Source organism: Phaethon aethereus (genome assembly GCF_964289735.1).
Source record: "Phaethon aethereus genome assembly, chromosome: 11".
Classification (NCBI taxonomy): Eukaryota; Metazoa; Chordata; class Aves; order Phaethontiformes; family Phaethontidae; genus Phaethon; species Phaethon aethereus.
The window spans coordinates 13,267,892-13,285,973 of record NC_138587.1 but is presented as its reverse complement, the minus strand read 5'-3'; the positions used below and the strand labels follow the sequence as shown (position 1 = coordinate 13,285,973).

Genomic DNA, 18,082 nt, shown 5'->3' with positions numbered 1-18,082 from the left:
CTATGTTCAGCTGGAACATGCCTCCTTGGCAAGGCAGTACCTGTTCAAACCAGTGTTTTCACCCCTGTCTGCACCCCTGTCCAGACCAGACACATGATGCTGTCAACAGCCAAAGCTTGCTCCAGGGAACCTGAAAAAGCTCAGTGGCTGCGAGAGGAGGAACATGCCTTCAGACTGGCATTAACACTCCACTGAGCAGCTGATGCCAACATTAGCGAGGGCGCAGCTGCAAGAATTCATTGCTCTGCTGGATGCTGGCAACACGACAAGCTGGGAGGGCATAGCTACTTTTGTAGTGAGGATTCGGGAGGAGGCAGAGTGAGCAAAGTGACAAATGAGTGACTCCAACAATGGCATTTCTCTGTTGCCACAGCTCACTCCGTGTGCCAAGTGAGGCAGGACCAGGGCACAGGAGGCAGGAGTAAGTTGTAGGACAAAACTGAAGGGTGACTGTCAACAGCCCTGTCCAGCAGCAGGGCAAGGAGCTGGGAAAATCAGGAGTCCCTGTCCATTCCTGTGTATTATCTCATGCTTGGCCATGTATTTGACTTTGTGTGGGTCACTACAGGCATAGCAGAGGCTTCACAAGGTTGCAAATGTTTAGGAAGCATTTTGTATTTCTCCAGTGTGACACAAAGCCTCTTTCTCCTCCCACACCCAGCGTTCATCCCCACAACACACAAGTTCAGTTTGCTTGACAAGCTTGTTTCATTCCTCATTACTGCTGGTTTTGCTATCTCGGGGCCAGCACCTTCCCCAGCAAGGTATGTGGGTTCCCACAGAGCTGGACACAGCTCGCAAAGGCTGGCAGTTGCTCTCCCCAGGGATGGCCTCTGCCCATGGCCTCGGGCATTAGCAGGTGAGGTGCCAACAGCTCTGTGCCCAGCCCTGAGGAACCGCGCTGTGCCTCACCATGCACTTCCAGGCACACAGCAGCTCTGCAATGCCCAGTGCACACCTGACCCAGGCGCACATTCAGGGGGTAAAGGGACTAGCTCAGACAGGGACGGCATGCCAGGAAAGTGTCTCTATGGGCTGCCTGTGGAAAGCCCTGGTAGACAGAGACCCAGTGGGAAGGGAAAGAAACAGCCAAAACAGTTAAACAAATACGCAGGAGGGAGCTGGCAGACAGAAAAGGCAACACACAGAGCCAGTTTCAGGCTGAGTGTCATGTGCTAAGCCCCCAGCAGGGTTCAAGCACTGCAAACTCCCCAGTAACAACCAGGCCAAGAGGACACACACGCACGCACATCACCATGACAAACCCTACGGAGTCCACAGCCAGAGATACGTCTGCTTGGCTAGCAGGGAATTGCAGCAGCCAGCTTACAAATTCTCTCAAGCACAGGCAGGAGGGAGTTGGAGATGCCTTACGGTCCCATTAAGTCTAGCCAGGCAAAGCACATTCACTACAGACCTCAGCTGTGCCTTGGAGAGGGTTTACTGCTTCTCTCAGACTGGAATCCAAATGGCAGCCAAGACATGAGATCTTAGTGCTGTCTAACCCAAGAGTGGGAAAGGAAGGGAGGTGGGAGATATGTGCTGCGATGGTACAGTCCCAAGGTGACACAAACATTTACAAGCGAAAGTCCCACGGAGGGATCAGTGCTCCAATAAGCAGGCAAGGAGCTATTGCAGGCAGGCCCCTGGTGGGGAAGGCAGCATTCATGACACTATCCTGTGGATAACCACATCCTGGTATCTGTCCATGGTGAAGATGTGCAATAGCTGAGAGACCAGTGCGGACAGTTCCTACTAACTTGAAGAGCAAACACAGGATGCATTTGTACCCAACCCCAACCCCACAAACTTCGGAGCAGCTGGTCCTGCCTTCAGGTTGCTCACTTGTGTTCTTCCTTCCCCCCATGGCTGCAAGAGTTCCCAAAAAAGGAAGAAACATAAAAGGACTGAAAAACCAATGTATTCAAAACACACACAGTAAGATTATTGCATGTGAACACTGAGCCCATCCTGTCCTCCCTGAACACCTCCAGCTCAGGCGTCCTCTGTTGCTACTCCCAAAAACAGCACCATTGGATACTTCACCCTCAACAAACAAGTAAGAGAGATGGTGTTCAGTTTAGGTGCTTGCGCTTCAATCCAGCCATAAATTCACATCTGCTGACAGCTGCACAGAGGTAACACCCAGTAACGCAGGGGAAGCCCCTTCTCTAAGGCTTCTGGACACTTCCCAGCATGTACTGAAGAAGCTTTCATTGCCCATACAGATCACCACTAATATTAGAAATAGTTACGTTTTATTTCAGTTCTCATCTTCCTCTGCCCACCCCCATGCCCGCAGAAACTAAGCACATGGTCAACCCATGTGGGCACCTGGGGAAATGTCAAGTGTCAGACACAAAGGCCTGGAGCTTAGAGGCTGGCTGGTTCACGGAGAGTTGAAAGCAGTCTCAATTATCACCCAGCAGGCTGTACAGTCACCAGAGATGGGAAAAGAGAATCCCCTGAGGGTGCCTGCCATCCAAGGGGCGTGGATAAGGCAGTCAAAAGCTTTTTGAATGCTCCCACTTGGTTCCTCCTGCAGATGAGCCCATAACAACAAGTGACAAACAGCAAACATGCCATCTATGTGGCCAGCAATTCTCTCCCTGTTGTGCTTAGCTACGAGGCAAAACAGTGAACCAAGTTGCTAAACAGACTTGGCTGGGCATTTAACTACTTAACTCTGCTCTGTTTACGAGGTCTTCAGCAGCTCAGCACTCCTTTAATCCATAAGGCACAAAACAAGCACGAGAATGTGCAGCTTAGTCCCTCTGGATAGTGATCTTGGTAGTGCTCCTGGGAAGGCTGCAAGACGCAGGTCTCATCTCACAGGAGCGTGTGGCAAACTCCGCTGCCAGCCTCAAAACTGCTGGACAATCAGCTTCCGCTTCACATCCCGGCTGAACCTGTTCATCTTAAACACTTCGCTGTCGTAGAAGGCAGAGAGGTTGTGGATGTTGATCTGCCGAGCCTGGGAGGAGGAGGAGGGAGTGGAGAAGCAGTGGAGAAGCAAATATTGAAAAAAACCCCAAATCTCTGTGGTTTTCCATAGCAGAGAGTGCATACAATTTGACAGTCAGCAATCTCTGCTCAGCAGGAACCAGAGCTGCAGTAGCAAGGGAGACTGCAGGTCAGGAGGAAAGGAGCATTGCCAGCACTGAGCTGAGCAAAGAGAGGATGCTGGCTCAGCATCTGCCTGCTCTCAGCTTGCCCTTTTACTTCCACTAGAGCTAGAACATAACTACTATCCAAAAGCCCTTAATACTTCACCAGTGGGAGACAGTTTTGCAGGACACCTCTGACTGGGGGTGGCCACACTGGCAGCACCAGGCTGGTACCCCTGGAAGTAGTTACTCTGCATATGTGATGCAAGGAAAGCGGCAACCCGGGAATTAAATACTGCTTTAGTGCCAAGCAAGGTCAATACATTGCACAGAAAGGCAGAGCCAGGAGCGCAGCCCCTGGAGCAGGATGAGGACACGTTGAAGAAGAGGAGGGTGAGCCTCAGAGGGGATTGGGAAAGCTCATACGAGCAGAGATTTTTCTGCTCACTGCATCTTCAAACACAGGTGCCAGGGAACTTGTGTCCTCATTCAAAGCACCAGATGTGCTGCAGGATTTACCACTCCAACCCCAAAGCTTTAAGGGGGTGCATGAGAACTGAGGGGGAAGAATATGGCGCTCCCAGAGAAAAAAGGAGCAGAGACAGATGAGAGAGTCCTGATTCTGGGTTAAATTGATTAACACCATTTTTTATGGTACCATAACTCGGGAAGGGAAATTACAAGTCTGAGAACATCTCTGATTCTCAGGCTGCAGAAGGAGAGCAGGAACCAAACCCAGAAAAACCTTGTTACAATAAGCCCATACCTTGTCCACCAGGTCCTTCTCTGGTACTTCTATGGTGTCTTGCTGGGCCCCATAGCGGTTTCTCTGGTACATCACCTGCTCTGCAACCAGCTGCTTCAGGATGAACAGCAGCAGCTCATTGTTGTCTCGCTTGAATGAAAGGTAGCGGGAGAATGTCTGGGAAGGAGGACGAGATGAGCCAAGAGGGTCATGAACCAAGTGACACACTGTGGTCTCCCGTGCCCAACACCAACCAACCCCCTCCTCCCACAGAACACAAGGAGAACCAAACAACAGCGCTGTCACCTGTGCCCTTACTGTCTTTTAAGGGACTTTGGCCTTGCCAAGCTGCCACCTGCACATGCAGTTAAAACACAGCCATGTGACAGCCACGACACTCCTCTGCCAGCTGCCCTTGCACCCATTAAAAATCTTGGAGGGTCCTCATCACCAGCTCTGGAGCCTCTCGGGGGCTGGCAGTGCACCGCTGTGGGGCTGTGCTGCCCGTGGGGGAAGCAGCCCTGGGAGGGCTGACCCTGAAGAAGGCATAGAGCAGCTTCCCTTAACCCAGACTGCCCTGTGCCTCACCAGCAGACGCTCACACTTGGCTGACTGTTTGCAGCCAAAGAGAGAGGCCATGGGTTGTCCAGACTGAGGGCAGACACTCCGAGTGGATAAATGCCAGGCTGTTGCCAGCCAAGAGCTGTTCAGAGCCAGCCCCTGCCACTCAGAGAAAAGGGCAGACTGTGCACTAAACCACAATGAGTGCTGCCCTGTGGTTAACTGTCCCCGGAGGAGCCCTAGAAAAAAACATGAAGAAACTAACAGCCTGCTCGGGCTTGATCCCCTGGCAGCAGCAGCACCGGGAGTCCTGTGCCAGAACAGCAGGGAAGGCATCAAAAAAACCCGCCAAAAAAACCTACAGACATGGCAGTTCTTTTGATACAGTCTCAGGACACACTTCCTTCTCAGCCCCAACAAAAACATTGCCCCACCACAGACTGACGAAGGGCAGTCACGCAGCAGTGCCTTCAGACCCACACTACCCATTTACAGGGGCTCAGCACCTGACTCTGCAGGACAGACCCCTGCAGAGCATGGAAGCCTCTCCTCCCTCAGTCAGGGCAGCGCAAGGAGGCTGCAGTCAAACCCACAGGGTCTGGGGCGCAGCTAGAGCCCTCGGCCCGGCCGGTGCTCACCTTGCGCATGCTCCGCATGACACTGAACTTCTGCGTGTCGATGAAGCTCTCCAGCATCACCCGGATGGCCATGTTGACATCATCTTCTACCACATAGTCCCGCAGGTGCATGCGGGCATGCGCTTCAGCCATCCGGATCATGGATTCAATGTGACGCACTGTGATGGGGATGCTGCCAGTTGCCTAAGTGGGGAGAGGAGGAGGCAACTCCTTACTGAAGGATAAAAGACATGGGGCAAGACAGGTGGCTTCTGGCCCCGGACCTACTTCACACTGCAGGGAGCTGGTCCTGGGCCTTGGAGGAGTGTCTCAGGCTAAGGAGGCTCTGCCACCTGCTGGCATATTCTGCAGAGAGTGTACAGGCTCCGCTGTTAACATTTTAAGTCAGCAGGGTGCCAGTGGATGCTACGTGGGGTCCCTCTTTGTCATTGTTTAGTGCCTTTCCAGGAACATCAATCACAGTTTCCTCTAGCAACTTTTAGGAGGAGTTAAAGAAACAAAAAGCCAACTAAGAAAGAAAAGATATAGTTTTCCCAAACTCCAAAAATCTCCCTCTGATCTCAACAAATTCCTCTTCCACTTGGAGAGCATGAAACAACCCTGAGAGATCTAACAGAGAAAAAGAGAAGGGCATTTCTACACAGAACGGCTCCCTGTAAAGTACCAGGAGTCTGAGTGAATGCAAGGATCTCCTGTGGGCCTGCCAGACTGGGTGACAATAAGAGGACTTTGCCATGACATACATGGCATGCACACACGCATGTGCCCAGTCCATCAGTCCACAGATCACCCAACAGGCAAGACTCTACATTTAGATAAAGAGTCATCTGTTCAGCAGACAGGATCTGCCTGTCTCTCACAAAACAGTGGCAACAGACTTTTGTGGCAGGAATGGCAAGAATGTGTCAACATATGCTGGAGCAGTCTCAGGCTGATTTGCAGTCTAGATACATACTTCTTCCCCCCTTTCCTCAGCATTCTCACCATAGACTCTTTCCTGAGGTCACTGTACATTCGGGCCACCTTGTCCTGGTCCATCTGGTTGAGTTTGGGGTGGACCTTCTCTTTAGCATAGATGATGTATTTCCTCAGGATCTCCTGGGGAATGGGTTCAACCCCGTATGTGTTGGGAAGAATGACCTCATTGGCATCACCATTCACTGCCTCCTTGCTACCTGGGTGGTGCTTGATATGGCTGCCAACAACGAACCGGGCAAGCATTTCATCCTACAAGAAAGCAGTGCACTGACACTGAAGACACTCACTGGATAGCAAAACTCAGTGAGCAACTGCAGCTGAGCACCCCAACAGCAGCATCACAAGCCCAGCACAAGCTCAGATTCATAGCACAGCTTGTACCTGCACAAGGTCCACTGTATCTCTCACCACACACAGGATATCGAAGCGGGAGATGATGGGCTCTGTCAGGTCTACATTCTCCGAGAAAGTTAATGACGGGTCGTATCGCCCACCTAGATCATAGAGACAAACCTCAATGTCAAACACAGTCTCCAGGGCTGAAGATTTGAAACAAGCATAGACATCCTGCTCAGAGAGACTTTACCGCTCGCTTGATCTGGAGAAACCAGGCAGAGGAGGGGAAGGTCCACCACAGTTGTCATGACAGCAGGACTCATGCTGAAGGCCTGAGATGGTCCTGTGTTCTCTCAGCACTTACCTATGGGATTAGCGGCAGCAATAACAGTGCAGCGGGCTTGCAAGGACGTGACAATGCCTGCTTTGGAGATGGAAATGCTTTGCTGCTCCATGGCTTCATGGATGCTGGTCCTATCTTGATCATTCATCTACGAGAAAGCAAGAATGACTTAAACTGAATCTGTGTCTATACCCATCACTCAACACACCATGGGGAATCAGCTCCTGATGCTCTGAAAAAGTAACAAACTGCACTATGGACCAGTAAGGGTCTAAGTAAACTGCAGGAGTCTCGGTCAGCTGGGAGATGGCACCATGAGTTACAGTGTCGCCTCATCGCAGAGGTTACAGCCAGTCCCTCCACAGCTAATCCTTCCCACAGAGATGAAGCTAGGACTCACCTTGTCAAATTCATCAATCAGGCAGACACCCCTGTCAGCCAGCACAAGGGCTCCTGCCTCCAAAGTCCACTCCTTGCTGACTGGGTGCCTCTGGACATAGGCTGTGAGGCCCACAGCAGAAGCACCCTGGCCAGTGGTGAAGATTGCTCTGCTAGACGCCTTCTCTATGTATTTAAGAAACTGTGATTTCGCAGTACCAGGGTCTCCACACAGAAGCACATTGATGTCACCACGGACTTTGTGTTTGCCACCTACAACAGTAATGGGAGAGACACATCAGAAGCTGAGCACATGGATAGAGAGCAACCCTGCCCTGAACACCACAAAGCTGAAGGGAAGGCAAAGAGTAGGCAGGGAAACGACTTTACAGGGAAGTTGAGGGGAAAAGAAAGTCAGCTTTGGAGCAGTCAAACGTGTAAAACAGCATTTCTAACCCTGCTGAACACATCCTCCTAAGAAGGAGATAAATCAGACACCAAAAGGTCAAACCTCTGAAGGGGCATCAAACATGACCTCCTAGAGGTTTTCCCAGGTTTGCAGGAGGACCTGTTTTCAGTCTCAGCATTTCTACTGTCACATCAGAGTTTTCAGTGTGATAAAAACAGCCGCTTCCATCACAGATATCCCCCAGTCTGTTACCTCGTCTGCCACCAAGACACACAAACAACTCTAACCATTCTCATTGCAACAGTGCAGACAAACCCAGATCCATTTGCTTTCAGCTGAGTGAAGCAGCCCCAAGTGACACCCACCTGGGTTTTTGGGCTCTCCACCGAAGAGAGCTAAAGCCAAGCCCCTCTTGATATCTTCATGCCCATAAATAGATGGGGCAATGCTGGCAAATATCTGAAAGGAAAACCAGAGGAGTTGTCCAGGGAATACCATTTCCCAGTCCGGGCAGAATTTGGCATGAAAATTGGCAAGGGGCTGTATCTACAGTTACCCTTACAATACTGCTCTGAAGAGTCTTCTATTATCCAAGGTGAGGGGGCTTTTCCAAAGGTAACTACCTGCCCAGAGTCCCCTAAAGGTGCGTCACAAAAATGATGCTCTTGGGACATGGCAGATTGTGTAGTCTGGCACTGGAAGCTGCTATCACTGCCTCCACCCTCCTGTTGTACACACCCAAAGTACACCGCAGTGGCTGTTACCAGTTGTTGCAAAGCTAGAGACCTTGATTTGAGACTTACTGCACATGACAGCAGTTGGATGGGCTATGCCGCACATGAATTGTCATCATGGTCAAATATTATGAACGACTGGCTTATCTTCTCAAGAGTATTCTGATAATAGCCTCATGCTGGAGACTACGGATGTTAAAAAAGTCCTGGCTCAATAGAAGCTGCTCCACCCACTGGGAACAGCAGTCAATATAAAACCAGCATGACCAAGGCAAGAAATGAAGTCTCCCTATTACAGAGCTTAAACCTGACCCAGCTGAGGCTGAACATGCACCAATCCAGGAGCTTTGTTCTTTCAAGTATTGGATTCAGGTCTTACCATGCAGAGAGAAGCAAAGCTAAGATCTCTACCATAGCTTAAGCCAAGTAATAACATCCCCTTAAGGGGACTGGAGATGCAAGCATTGCCACCTCAAAACACTTCCCCCCTTCGCTTTCAAGATATGGGGAGAGAAAACAATGATTAGATATAAGCAGTGTCTGAGTGTCTCTCACCCGCCTTCCAGCCCTGTTGTGTTGCGGAAGGCTCAGAGAAGGAGGGGGAGAAACAGAAAATTTGGCCCCCAAAAGTACAAGGAAAGATTCTTATTTACTTTCCTCCTATAACTCACTCACATCAACAGCTGCCTGAGAGCTACAGAAGACCGTTCAGAAGAAACTGGGATTTCTAAAAGTCTCTAACCACTGTTTAGCCAGCTGACACCTTTCATCACTTTCTGATCCAGCTGCCAGGTGACTGAAGCTATCAACAGGAAAAGAAGGGATGCCCGAGGCTGACTCACCTTCTCCCCAATTTGCTCATCCTTGGACAGACCCACAATGACTTTCACATCTTCATCAGTCAGTTCTCCAATAGCCAGCTTGTTGTCCTTCTTGGCAATATGGTTGGCCAGGATCACAGTTGCGAACACTGGGAACCCATTGGCGGTGTTCAAGGAGCCATCATAGTTGTTGTGGTAGATCCCCGTTAGTTCCTGGGAACCAGGAGACGGTGTTTCAGTGCTTGCACAGTAGAAAGCAGCCCCCTCTCCATTTTAAGACACCAGTTTCAAAAGTGGCTGCCCAAATGCATCCAAGGACAAGCCCTCCCCACATCCCCACAGATGTTCCCGTGATGTCACTGTCAGAGTTCAAAAATGCTCTGTGCTCACCCCATACTTGAATTCAACAATGTACTCACAATCTCATCCCCTGGCTTGCAGCTGTCAACCAGATCAGCGAGGAGAATGGCATCCTTGGAGCGGGGCAGCCTGCCAGCAGCCACCTTCCCAGGGCTCTCCTGGATTTTGATGCGCTGATAGTTCTGATAGACTGTCTGCAGCAACAAAATAAAAGTCACCCACTGAATCTGGCGGCGTCAGCACAGCCGATGCTTTTGAAAGGCACCTCATCAGAGAAGGCTAGTTCAAGGATATACTATACTTTGGTTAGAAAACTATGGGCATGGGAGGATGGAGATTGTGAGAAGCAATTCCAGTGGGGACAGGAAAGCACTTTGCCACATCTCATCAGTGTGTTTCAGCCACCACAGTGTTTGTCCACCCAAATACTGGACCAGTTCCTGGAAGGAAGGATGCTTCACTTGTGATGGTTAGAGATATCAAAGCAAAGAACGGAAGTCAGAAAGCTCAGAATCAATGATTTTGCTACTGTCGTCTAGTCTCATTACCTGGCAGGTCAAGAAATACTGACCTAACTTGGGAAGGAGGAAAGCTGGACAGTCTGTGTCTGCATTTCTACTATATGCATAGGTAACCGTGTACCACAGAGATGACTGTGGCAAAAGATTCAGCCCAAACACTTATAATGAGACAGTAAATTACTTTTGGCTGCTAAATTCTGCAGATTCAGGTCAAGAGCTTAAATAGACAAGATCTATCTTCACAGACCCCTGGATATAGCAGTAGACCCCTCTCCTGGCATCAAGCGTGTTCAAAGGGTGGGAGCCAAGGCTGGGCTGGGAGGAACAGGCAGTGCAGCAGCCTGGGCAAGACGAGCAGACAGCCCCGTCCAGGCAAGCACATCTCTTACCTCTTCCATGTTGATTTCAAAGGGGCCAAGAGACTGACACTCTGGACAGGAACCAGGTTTCACCTCCTGGTTCTGGGACTGGAAAAAGGGTCCCAGGATGAAGCTGCACTTGCTGCAGTTGTATTTGACCATGCTGAGCTGAGGCAGGACCCCTGTGCAACTCGTCACCACTCCACTGGTCCGGATCAACTGATTCAAGTGCAGTTGCCTGGGGAAACACAGAGAGATGCTGGATGCCTGCAGGGCACAGAAGGCAGAACACTTACAGAGATGTTCTTGCTACAAGGCACAACTCCCAAAGCTCTAGTAAGAAACAGTTATCGGTAGGAGTTTTCTCGCAGGGTTTGTGTTTTACCTCCGGAGACACTGGAAGCTCATCCTTAATGTGACTTTTTTTCTGTAATAAGCTCAGTCATTCTGTTGGACTTATCCAGAGCTTTAGCTTGCAGACTAGTTCTCCTGAGCACCCCAAAGCCTGCTGCAGACCCCGCAGCCACTGCTGGCAATTCTGCTGCTTACCTGAGTGATCGCAACTCTTCCACCAGAGGGAGGTGGGAGATACGGACATGGATCTCCTGAGCAATACGATCATATTTGGGGTACATGGCCAACACCACTTCCTTGGCTGCTTCATCAAAGATCTTCAACATTTCTGCTGGGGCCTCAGGCAGAAAGTAGGCAAGGACATGTTCCTGGGCTGCCAGATCCTCGTAGTTCACCACCAGACTCTCTCTGTTCTCTTAAGAAAAAGATGGAGTGAATTATATTTTCAACCCGCTCACTCCTCCAGGAGTGTGCAAAAGATAGCCAGAACTGACAAGCCTGTATCCTGCAGGCTGCAGATGTCTGCATCTTCCCTGAAAAATGTTTAGAGGTCAACATTTTGAAAATAGGTGGAAAACTCTTTTTAATTTATTTCTCTAACAAATTCTTCATCAGTATCAAACTTGTGATTGTTCCTCTCCAGTTCAACACAGATACTTCCCAGTCTCAGTGAAGCCTCAGCCCAACACACAACTCTCCCACAGATCTCCAGGAAATGGACGTTAGTAGGAGAGAAAACCATGCTGAATGTCTGGCAAAAGCCTTCTGCCTCTATGTTCCTGGAAAGGGACAAGACAAATGCCTTTTATCTCCTAGCTGTATAACACTGACCCTGACCCACTACTCAAGCTTCCGGAGCTTCTGCTTCAATATAAAGAAGAAATAGGAACAACTGCAGTTATGTGAGCTGTTCCTAAATGTAACAATTTCTGCTTTTAAAATTTATCAATGACAGCCTTAATGATTGCTTCTTCTGGCAGTGCCTGGTCAGAATACAAGGCTGCAACACTGACGTGGTTTTCAAAGTCACAAGGTCTATTTGTGTCCCCTTGCTGGATAATCCAGTTTCCAGCGTGAGAAAGTAACTGGCACAGACAGCAAGCAATTGTTGTCTCTTTCAGATCGCAAGCTTGCAGACCACTGTCTGCTGCCCCACATATTCTTTTGCTAGCATTTCTACAATATGAATATTAATGAGTAGCAGATGCCAGGGGCCTTCTAATTAGTCAGCCAGAATCAAAGAAGATAGTAGACATGTTTCCATTATTCATTTATTTCCATCAGCATCCGAGTTTCTTAAAGTGCTGACTCAACGTCTGGTACAAACAGGGCAGGCAGAAAAAATTCACCTATGGACTGCATCACTGCAAATTACCATGACCCACATGAAAAGGAGAGAGCCTCTAATCACCCAGTCCTACCTTTGCACATGTCGCTGATCCTCTCCTTGAAGACATTGTGCCCATGGTCATCCACATGGGTCTTCAAGAAGTTCTTGAAGCGGTGGTAGATCTCAAGCCGGGGAGCTGCCATGGAAACCCACTCCCTTACTGAGTGCCCTTTCATGTCTTCCAGATTCTCAATACTCTCAATCATGTCTTCATCTTCCTCTTCCATGCCGTCAGCAGCCCGTTCTGCCAGCCGCCTCTTCCGTGAAGGACGGTCTTCGTCTTCATCGTCACTATCTAAGGGTTGGGAGGAAAAATTGTTAAAGCTTTGGGATTTCCACTCCCACTCTTTGGATTAGTCATCGCTGGATTGCACAAGCTGTGGAAACAAAGAGGTCAGAGCCTGGGATACAAACCAGGAACTATCCCAGGCCCAGCCTAAATCCAGCTCTAGCCTGGCTCCTACATCTTCCACAATGTAGCTAAAGACATTATGGAGGTGAATAAGAAGATCTGTATGCAACAGCACAGTCATGTCCATTACTGCACTGAGGGAGGAAGGCCAAGGAATGGGCTTCCAAGTGCATCAAGGACCCATCCAGCCCACAAAAAGCTCTACAGGAACACCAACACCAACAAACTCCACAGCATACGCTCAGTAGAATCCCAAACCCTTGATACATTCAGGCCCAGGATCCTGACTTCGTTTCAGCAGTGAACATGTAACCAGAAGAACGCACCAAACAAGCTCCTAGGAATCCCAAATCAAAGAGATCCTCCACTGGGGAGTCCAGCCAGGCCCACAGCCAGAGATTTCACCGAGCGCCCAAATACACTGTAGCTCCTGGGACCTCCCTGCTACTCTGAGGGTAAGAGCCCAGCTCCACCACAAGGGCTGGCTTACAGTCAACCACACAGAGATCAGCAGCCCACTTGGTACAGCTCATCTGCACCTACCGTAAAGCAGCCCCCTCCTCATGCGTCCCATGCCCTGCTCCAGCTCGCGGTCTCGCTGCCTCATTACTCGCTCTGCAGCTTCCCGCTGGCTGGCCGTCAGCTCCTCCACATCTTCATCGTCCAAGGCCAGGCCCTCTGCTTCATAGACATCCAGCTCGGGGATGGGGCGGTAGTCCCTGGCACACACACATTGCACTGAGTCAGGGCAGGCTCCAGAAAGCATTTCTCCAGCCCTTCTCTGGCTACTGCTGGGTGGGTGTCAGGACAGTTGTTCTGCAGCCAGACAAAACGTGTTGAGCAGGAAGGCACCGGACAACAGAAGATGCCCAGAAATACAAAGGGCTCCAGCACCACAGTTACGAGTGCCCGCATTCAAGCCTTTGTATTGTAAAGTTCAGCAGTTTGCCAGCAGGCCTGGCTGAGTGAAAAACGTTAAAACATACACCTGCCAGAGCAGGGAGCTGGGCTGGACAGACATCATGCATCCAGGGAGATCCTGGTTTACCCACACCGGATCATGATGGCACTTGGCTCCCGGCTTGCAATTTACTCAGTTCTTCCAGAACTCCAAAGACACCATGCCCTGACCTTTCTCCACTGTCCAGCAGCTCTTCGGCCCCCTCACCCCAGCCACCAGCACAGCAGAGGGACCCCACCATGCCTGAGAGCCGCCCCCATGTCGCTGGTGGCACTGACACCCCATCCCCCGCCACAACACCCCAGAAGCTAACTCCCACCGGTTTCCTTACCTTTCCATCCCTTCCCCGATGAGCTCTTCTCCTTCCTCCTCCTCTTCGGGGAGCCCCTGCGTCCCCAGGAGCCCTTCGGACTCATCCTCAAAGGGGGGCAGGTCCCGGCCAGGGCTGGACGTGAAGGCATCGCCCCGGCGGGAGCTGCGCAGGGGGCTGGTGGCCGCCGCCTGCGACTCGGAGGAGTCCTGCGAGAACAGGAGGGACCGGTGAGGGCGGGGGGGCCGGGGAGGCCCGGCACCAGGCCGCGTGGGCAGAGGGGGGCCAGCGCGCCCAGGGGGCTCTGCAGTGGGGAGGCGGTTGGAAGGGGGCCACGGATCATCGATGAAGCCTCTTTCCCCGACGGCGGAAGGCTAAAATAATTAGCGCTCCTCGCAAATGACAAGGGAAATGCATGGCAGAGCGGGGGGAGACCCATCCTCCCCGCCCAGAGCAGCCGGAGCGGCGGGGAAAGGCTCCTACACGCCACCCCCCCCGGCTTCCTTCTCCGCTGCAGAGCACGTGGGAAACGTCCCATGGCCTTTAGGGTATCCCCGGCGAGCGCACCCCCGTGCACCCCCACCCCCGAAATGCTCCTCTGGGCCCCGCGCGACCGTGACCGCAGCGCCAGGCCGCCCGCCCGCTCACCGCCATCGCCGCCGCGTCCGCCCGCCCAGCCGGATTCCGCGCGAAACAAACCCACGTGGTCAGCAAAAGCGCGCGAAAGCTCATGAATAATAGATAGCCTCCGTGGCGGGCCCCGCCCCACTGCCTGAATATAGATCAGGCGGCGGGAGGGAGCCTGGAGCGAGCGGGGGCCACGGCCACCGCCACCGCCACCGCCACCGCCACCTCCACCTCCACCTCCACCTCCACCTCCGGGCACGGCCTGCTGGGCAGCAGAGGCAAACTTTGGCAAATTTTGGCAAACATTTGGGCTTTTCCCTCTGAGCTCGAGGGGTCCCCTCCTGCCAGGAACCCCAGTCACGGAGGAGATCCCGCTGGGAATTCCTGTGTCCAAGTTCTCAATGTCTGCCTCTTCTGCAGTGAAAATCAAGTCTGGCTTGACCAGGTTTGCCACTGGCCTGTGGGAGAGCCCCTTTAATTGCCTTTATTCCCATTCACACTAAAACCGCAAGAGGTGGGCGGCGGATTCTGGGGTTTGGGAGGTTTTAACTCGAATCCGTATGTAGTAACAGTAATGGGGAGCTAAGCAGAGTGAGCGCTGCTGTTCAGGAGAGGAAATGTAGAAGAGCACCTGTCCCATAGAAACTGGGAGAGGCGTTTAGAGAGACGAAACAAGCAATGGGCTGATGTTTGGCAAGGAGGTGAAGCACTTCCATGCCAGGCCACAGGCTCTTGCGTAATGGCAGATGGTTTGGATTTTGGAGATCTGTCCTCTCTGAAGGGTTTCTGACCACTATTTAGTATCAGGCTATTTCTGCTCTTGGCTACACTCAAGAATGGGACAGTAACCCTGAAACAGGAGCCATCAGAAGCAAACGTGACTAAAGAGGCAGCTGACAATCGTAGGCCGGAAATGGGTCTTCCAGGAGCCCAGCTGGATGATTCAGCCTGGTATGAATATAGCCAAGCAGGAGCATCACGATATAAACAGGAGAGTGGCCCAGTCTCCTCTCTGACACATGACAGGGAGCTGTCTGGTGCTCGGAGTGAAGCAGGCACAGGGACCCCCCCCAGGATGCCCCCCGGGCTCTAGGCTACTGGAGAACCACCATGGCTTAAAGGAAGGCAGCCCAGAACCTGTGTAAGGTGGTGCTGTCTGACAAGGCCCAGGTGACACGCTGTGATGAACCAGTGTCACCACAGGGTGCCACTGTCTCTCCAGGCACTGGACAGCTGGATGGACAGATGTCTGTCCTTCCCAGAAGACCATGGACTGTGTCCATGTTTTCACTGCTCTCTGCGGGTGCCAGCTACAAGTGATCCTGCGCTTGAGCTGGGGTGGTCAGTCTCTTTGGGAAGAGCTGAGGTTGGGCAGCTAAAACCATCCCTAAAATCAGGCGGCCACCATGCATCGGACAGCAGCAACAACAGGCTGTGCTAGAGACGATGCACTGGGGCGTGCGAGACGGCTGAGATGCAGACAGGGCTGCCCTACGCCACTAGCATTTTGCAGACTGGTGTCTTACAGCGCAGGAGCCTTGGGGACTGAAATCACTGTGAAAAGAAGGGCAGAGCCACAGGAGTACAGCCCAGGTGGTATCCCGTGGTGCAAATTTATGCCTGATAGTAGAAATCAGTCAGTTGGTAGAGCAGCTCTGAAACAAGACAGGCACATCTGTCTCTGCAGTTGTTCAGCACCTGAACAGCAAAGCAGTTTCGGATGAGAAGTAATATCCTGCCCAGTGCACTGGTGTAACTTGAAAGAGTATTTTTGAGAGATAAAATGTCCTAGAAGAGTGGAATTTGGTGATGATACGAGGGTGTAATGCTGTTCTGGAAACCATGACCGCACCTTCTGCCTCTGACACCTGCAAGTCGGGTGATATTGCGAAAGAACAGCAGACTGCAGCAGGTACAGCGCCAAGTACCGGCTTTCCTTGGGGCCCTCAAGGTTATACCAAGGGCTGTTAAATCTCACCTCTTGTCTTGCTTCATCCTGGCAACACCAGGTGACACAGTGAGGACAGAGTGAGCCCCGCTGTCTTTATGCACTGGATGGGGAGATGACACAGGGAGCGGCAGTTCTCAGCTGAAGTGGGAAGACGTGTGCTGTTAAGGAAATGGGGCAGTCCTTGGAGGTGGGGAGAGCAGACTTAGTTATGTTTGCACACACCATGTTTGGGCTGAAGGGCATGGCTTGTAAATGCAACGGAAACATAAGTATGGATTCCCCACGGCCTCTGTTTCATTTTAGCATTGAGGAAGGCAGGATCTAGTGTCACAGTCCTTGTGGTGGCACCCAGCAGTCTTCTGCCTGATAGACAGCTTTTGGATCTGGTGTCCCAAGTGCTGGGCTCTATCCTCAGAGTGAAGCAGATGGAAAGAGCAGGTGGATTGGAAGGCAAAATCTCTCCTGACACAGTTATGTGGGAGGGAACATGTTCAATTAGTTAACGCCTGAGGCTACAAGTGAGCAGACAGGGATTTTAGTCCTGGCTCTGTTACCAAGGCACTTTTTAGGCAGAAGCACTCCACCTCCCTTTAAACAGAAGTGTCCCTCCTATAATTCAGAGATGTTGGTGACTGCCGAGCCGTTGAGCTTGGATTCATAAATAGAACACATCAAAATATTGCATCATATCATTAACCTGAACGACAGTGTGAGAAGAGACAAGCTAAGGACCGGCTTCTCCAGATGTCATTCCAAAGGCATGACACCGACATAAAAACCTGGTTCACCCCAGTGGAAAATCAGAGGAATAGGGCAGTCTCAGGGTGCGTCCCCTCCATGAGGATTGCTGCAGCAAAGCTGGAAAATTAAACCTGAGAAGAGGATCAAGCAGACTTAAGTTGAGAAAGATGTATGCGTGGGATGGGCCTGAAACCCTCTGCACATGCTGTTTGCTAGAGCAGGGCATGCAAACTTGTTCAATATAGGAATCTTCTAAAAAGCTGTAGACCTTGGACAGCAAATGTCAGTTTAGCAAAAGCCTTGCATTCCCGTAAAGGCAATTCCTAGAGCCCCAGGTGAACCGCAGGTGGAAGACCACACCAGAATTTATTCTGCAGTCCTTGAAATGACTTGGATAACAAGCATCCCCCTCAAGACTCTGTTCACAGTCAGACAGCTCTTACTGCTGAGAATAACCTGCTGATATTTAGCCAGTTATTTCCTTTATTTTCTTTTTTAGAACCTTGGCTCATTTGTCCCAGTTATTCCCTTGTTTACTACACTAAATTTCTCTTCTCTCTGGCTGGTATTTTTACCTCCAAATCCTGCCAATTATTTACTGTGTTTCCCTTCCGCTGCTACCATCCAGGCTATGCCAAGTTAGTTCGGTCAGCTTTAAACTTTGCTTAGAGGCCAAACTATCCAGCTTGTTAATTATTCTGTCCTGCAGGGACTTGATTATAGGATCTGTGCCATGGAAGAAAATTATCGACTCCCCTGCTTTGCAATCCATAATTCCTCTACAGAAGTAGCCTATTTCCCCTCACCATGGAGGTGTGCGACAGGGGTGCTGGATCACACGCGCGTTCGTGTTGGGTTGTGCGGGGTGGCCGGGAAGGTAAGAACAGGCTGTACCACGCAGAGCCAGTGCGCTACAGCCAGCAGCTAACAGTGCCTGCCTGCAGCGAGGACAGGCTTCTGCTCAGGCAGGCCCAGGGGGTCACTGTCCTGCGCGCTCCTCACGCCAAGATGGCAGCAGGGCCTGGCAGGCGCGGGGTGAGCTGCTG

At 51.3% G+C, this 18,082-nt stretch overlaps 1 protein-coding gene across 1 annotated transcript; it reads right to left on the bottom strand.

The window, feature by feature from the left end:
* Positions 1-2,863: 2,863 nt before the first annotated feature.
* On the bottom strand, positions 2,864-14,371 carry MCM2 (minichromosome maintenance complex component 2; the record flags this gene model as incomplete). The annotated part of the gene is made up of 16 exons (XM_082004596.1): positions 2,864-2,974; positions 3,874-4,029; positions 5,052-5,234; positions 6,036-6,278; positions 6,411-6,523; positions 6,730-6,856; positions 7,109-7,359; positions 7,861-7,954; positions 9,072-9,263; positions 9,470-9,604; positions 10,321-10,528; positions 10,840-11,059; positions 12,066-12,329; positions 12,990-13,165; positions 13,739-13,926; positions 14,366-14,371. 16 exons carry the CDS (start codon positions 14,369-14,371, stop codon positions 2,864-2,866), a joined length of 2,667 nt encoding a protein of 888 aa, XP_081860722.1.
* Positions 14,372-18,082: the final 3,711 nt, after the last annotated feature.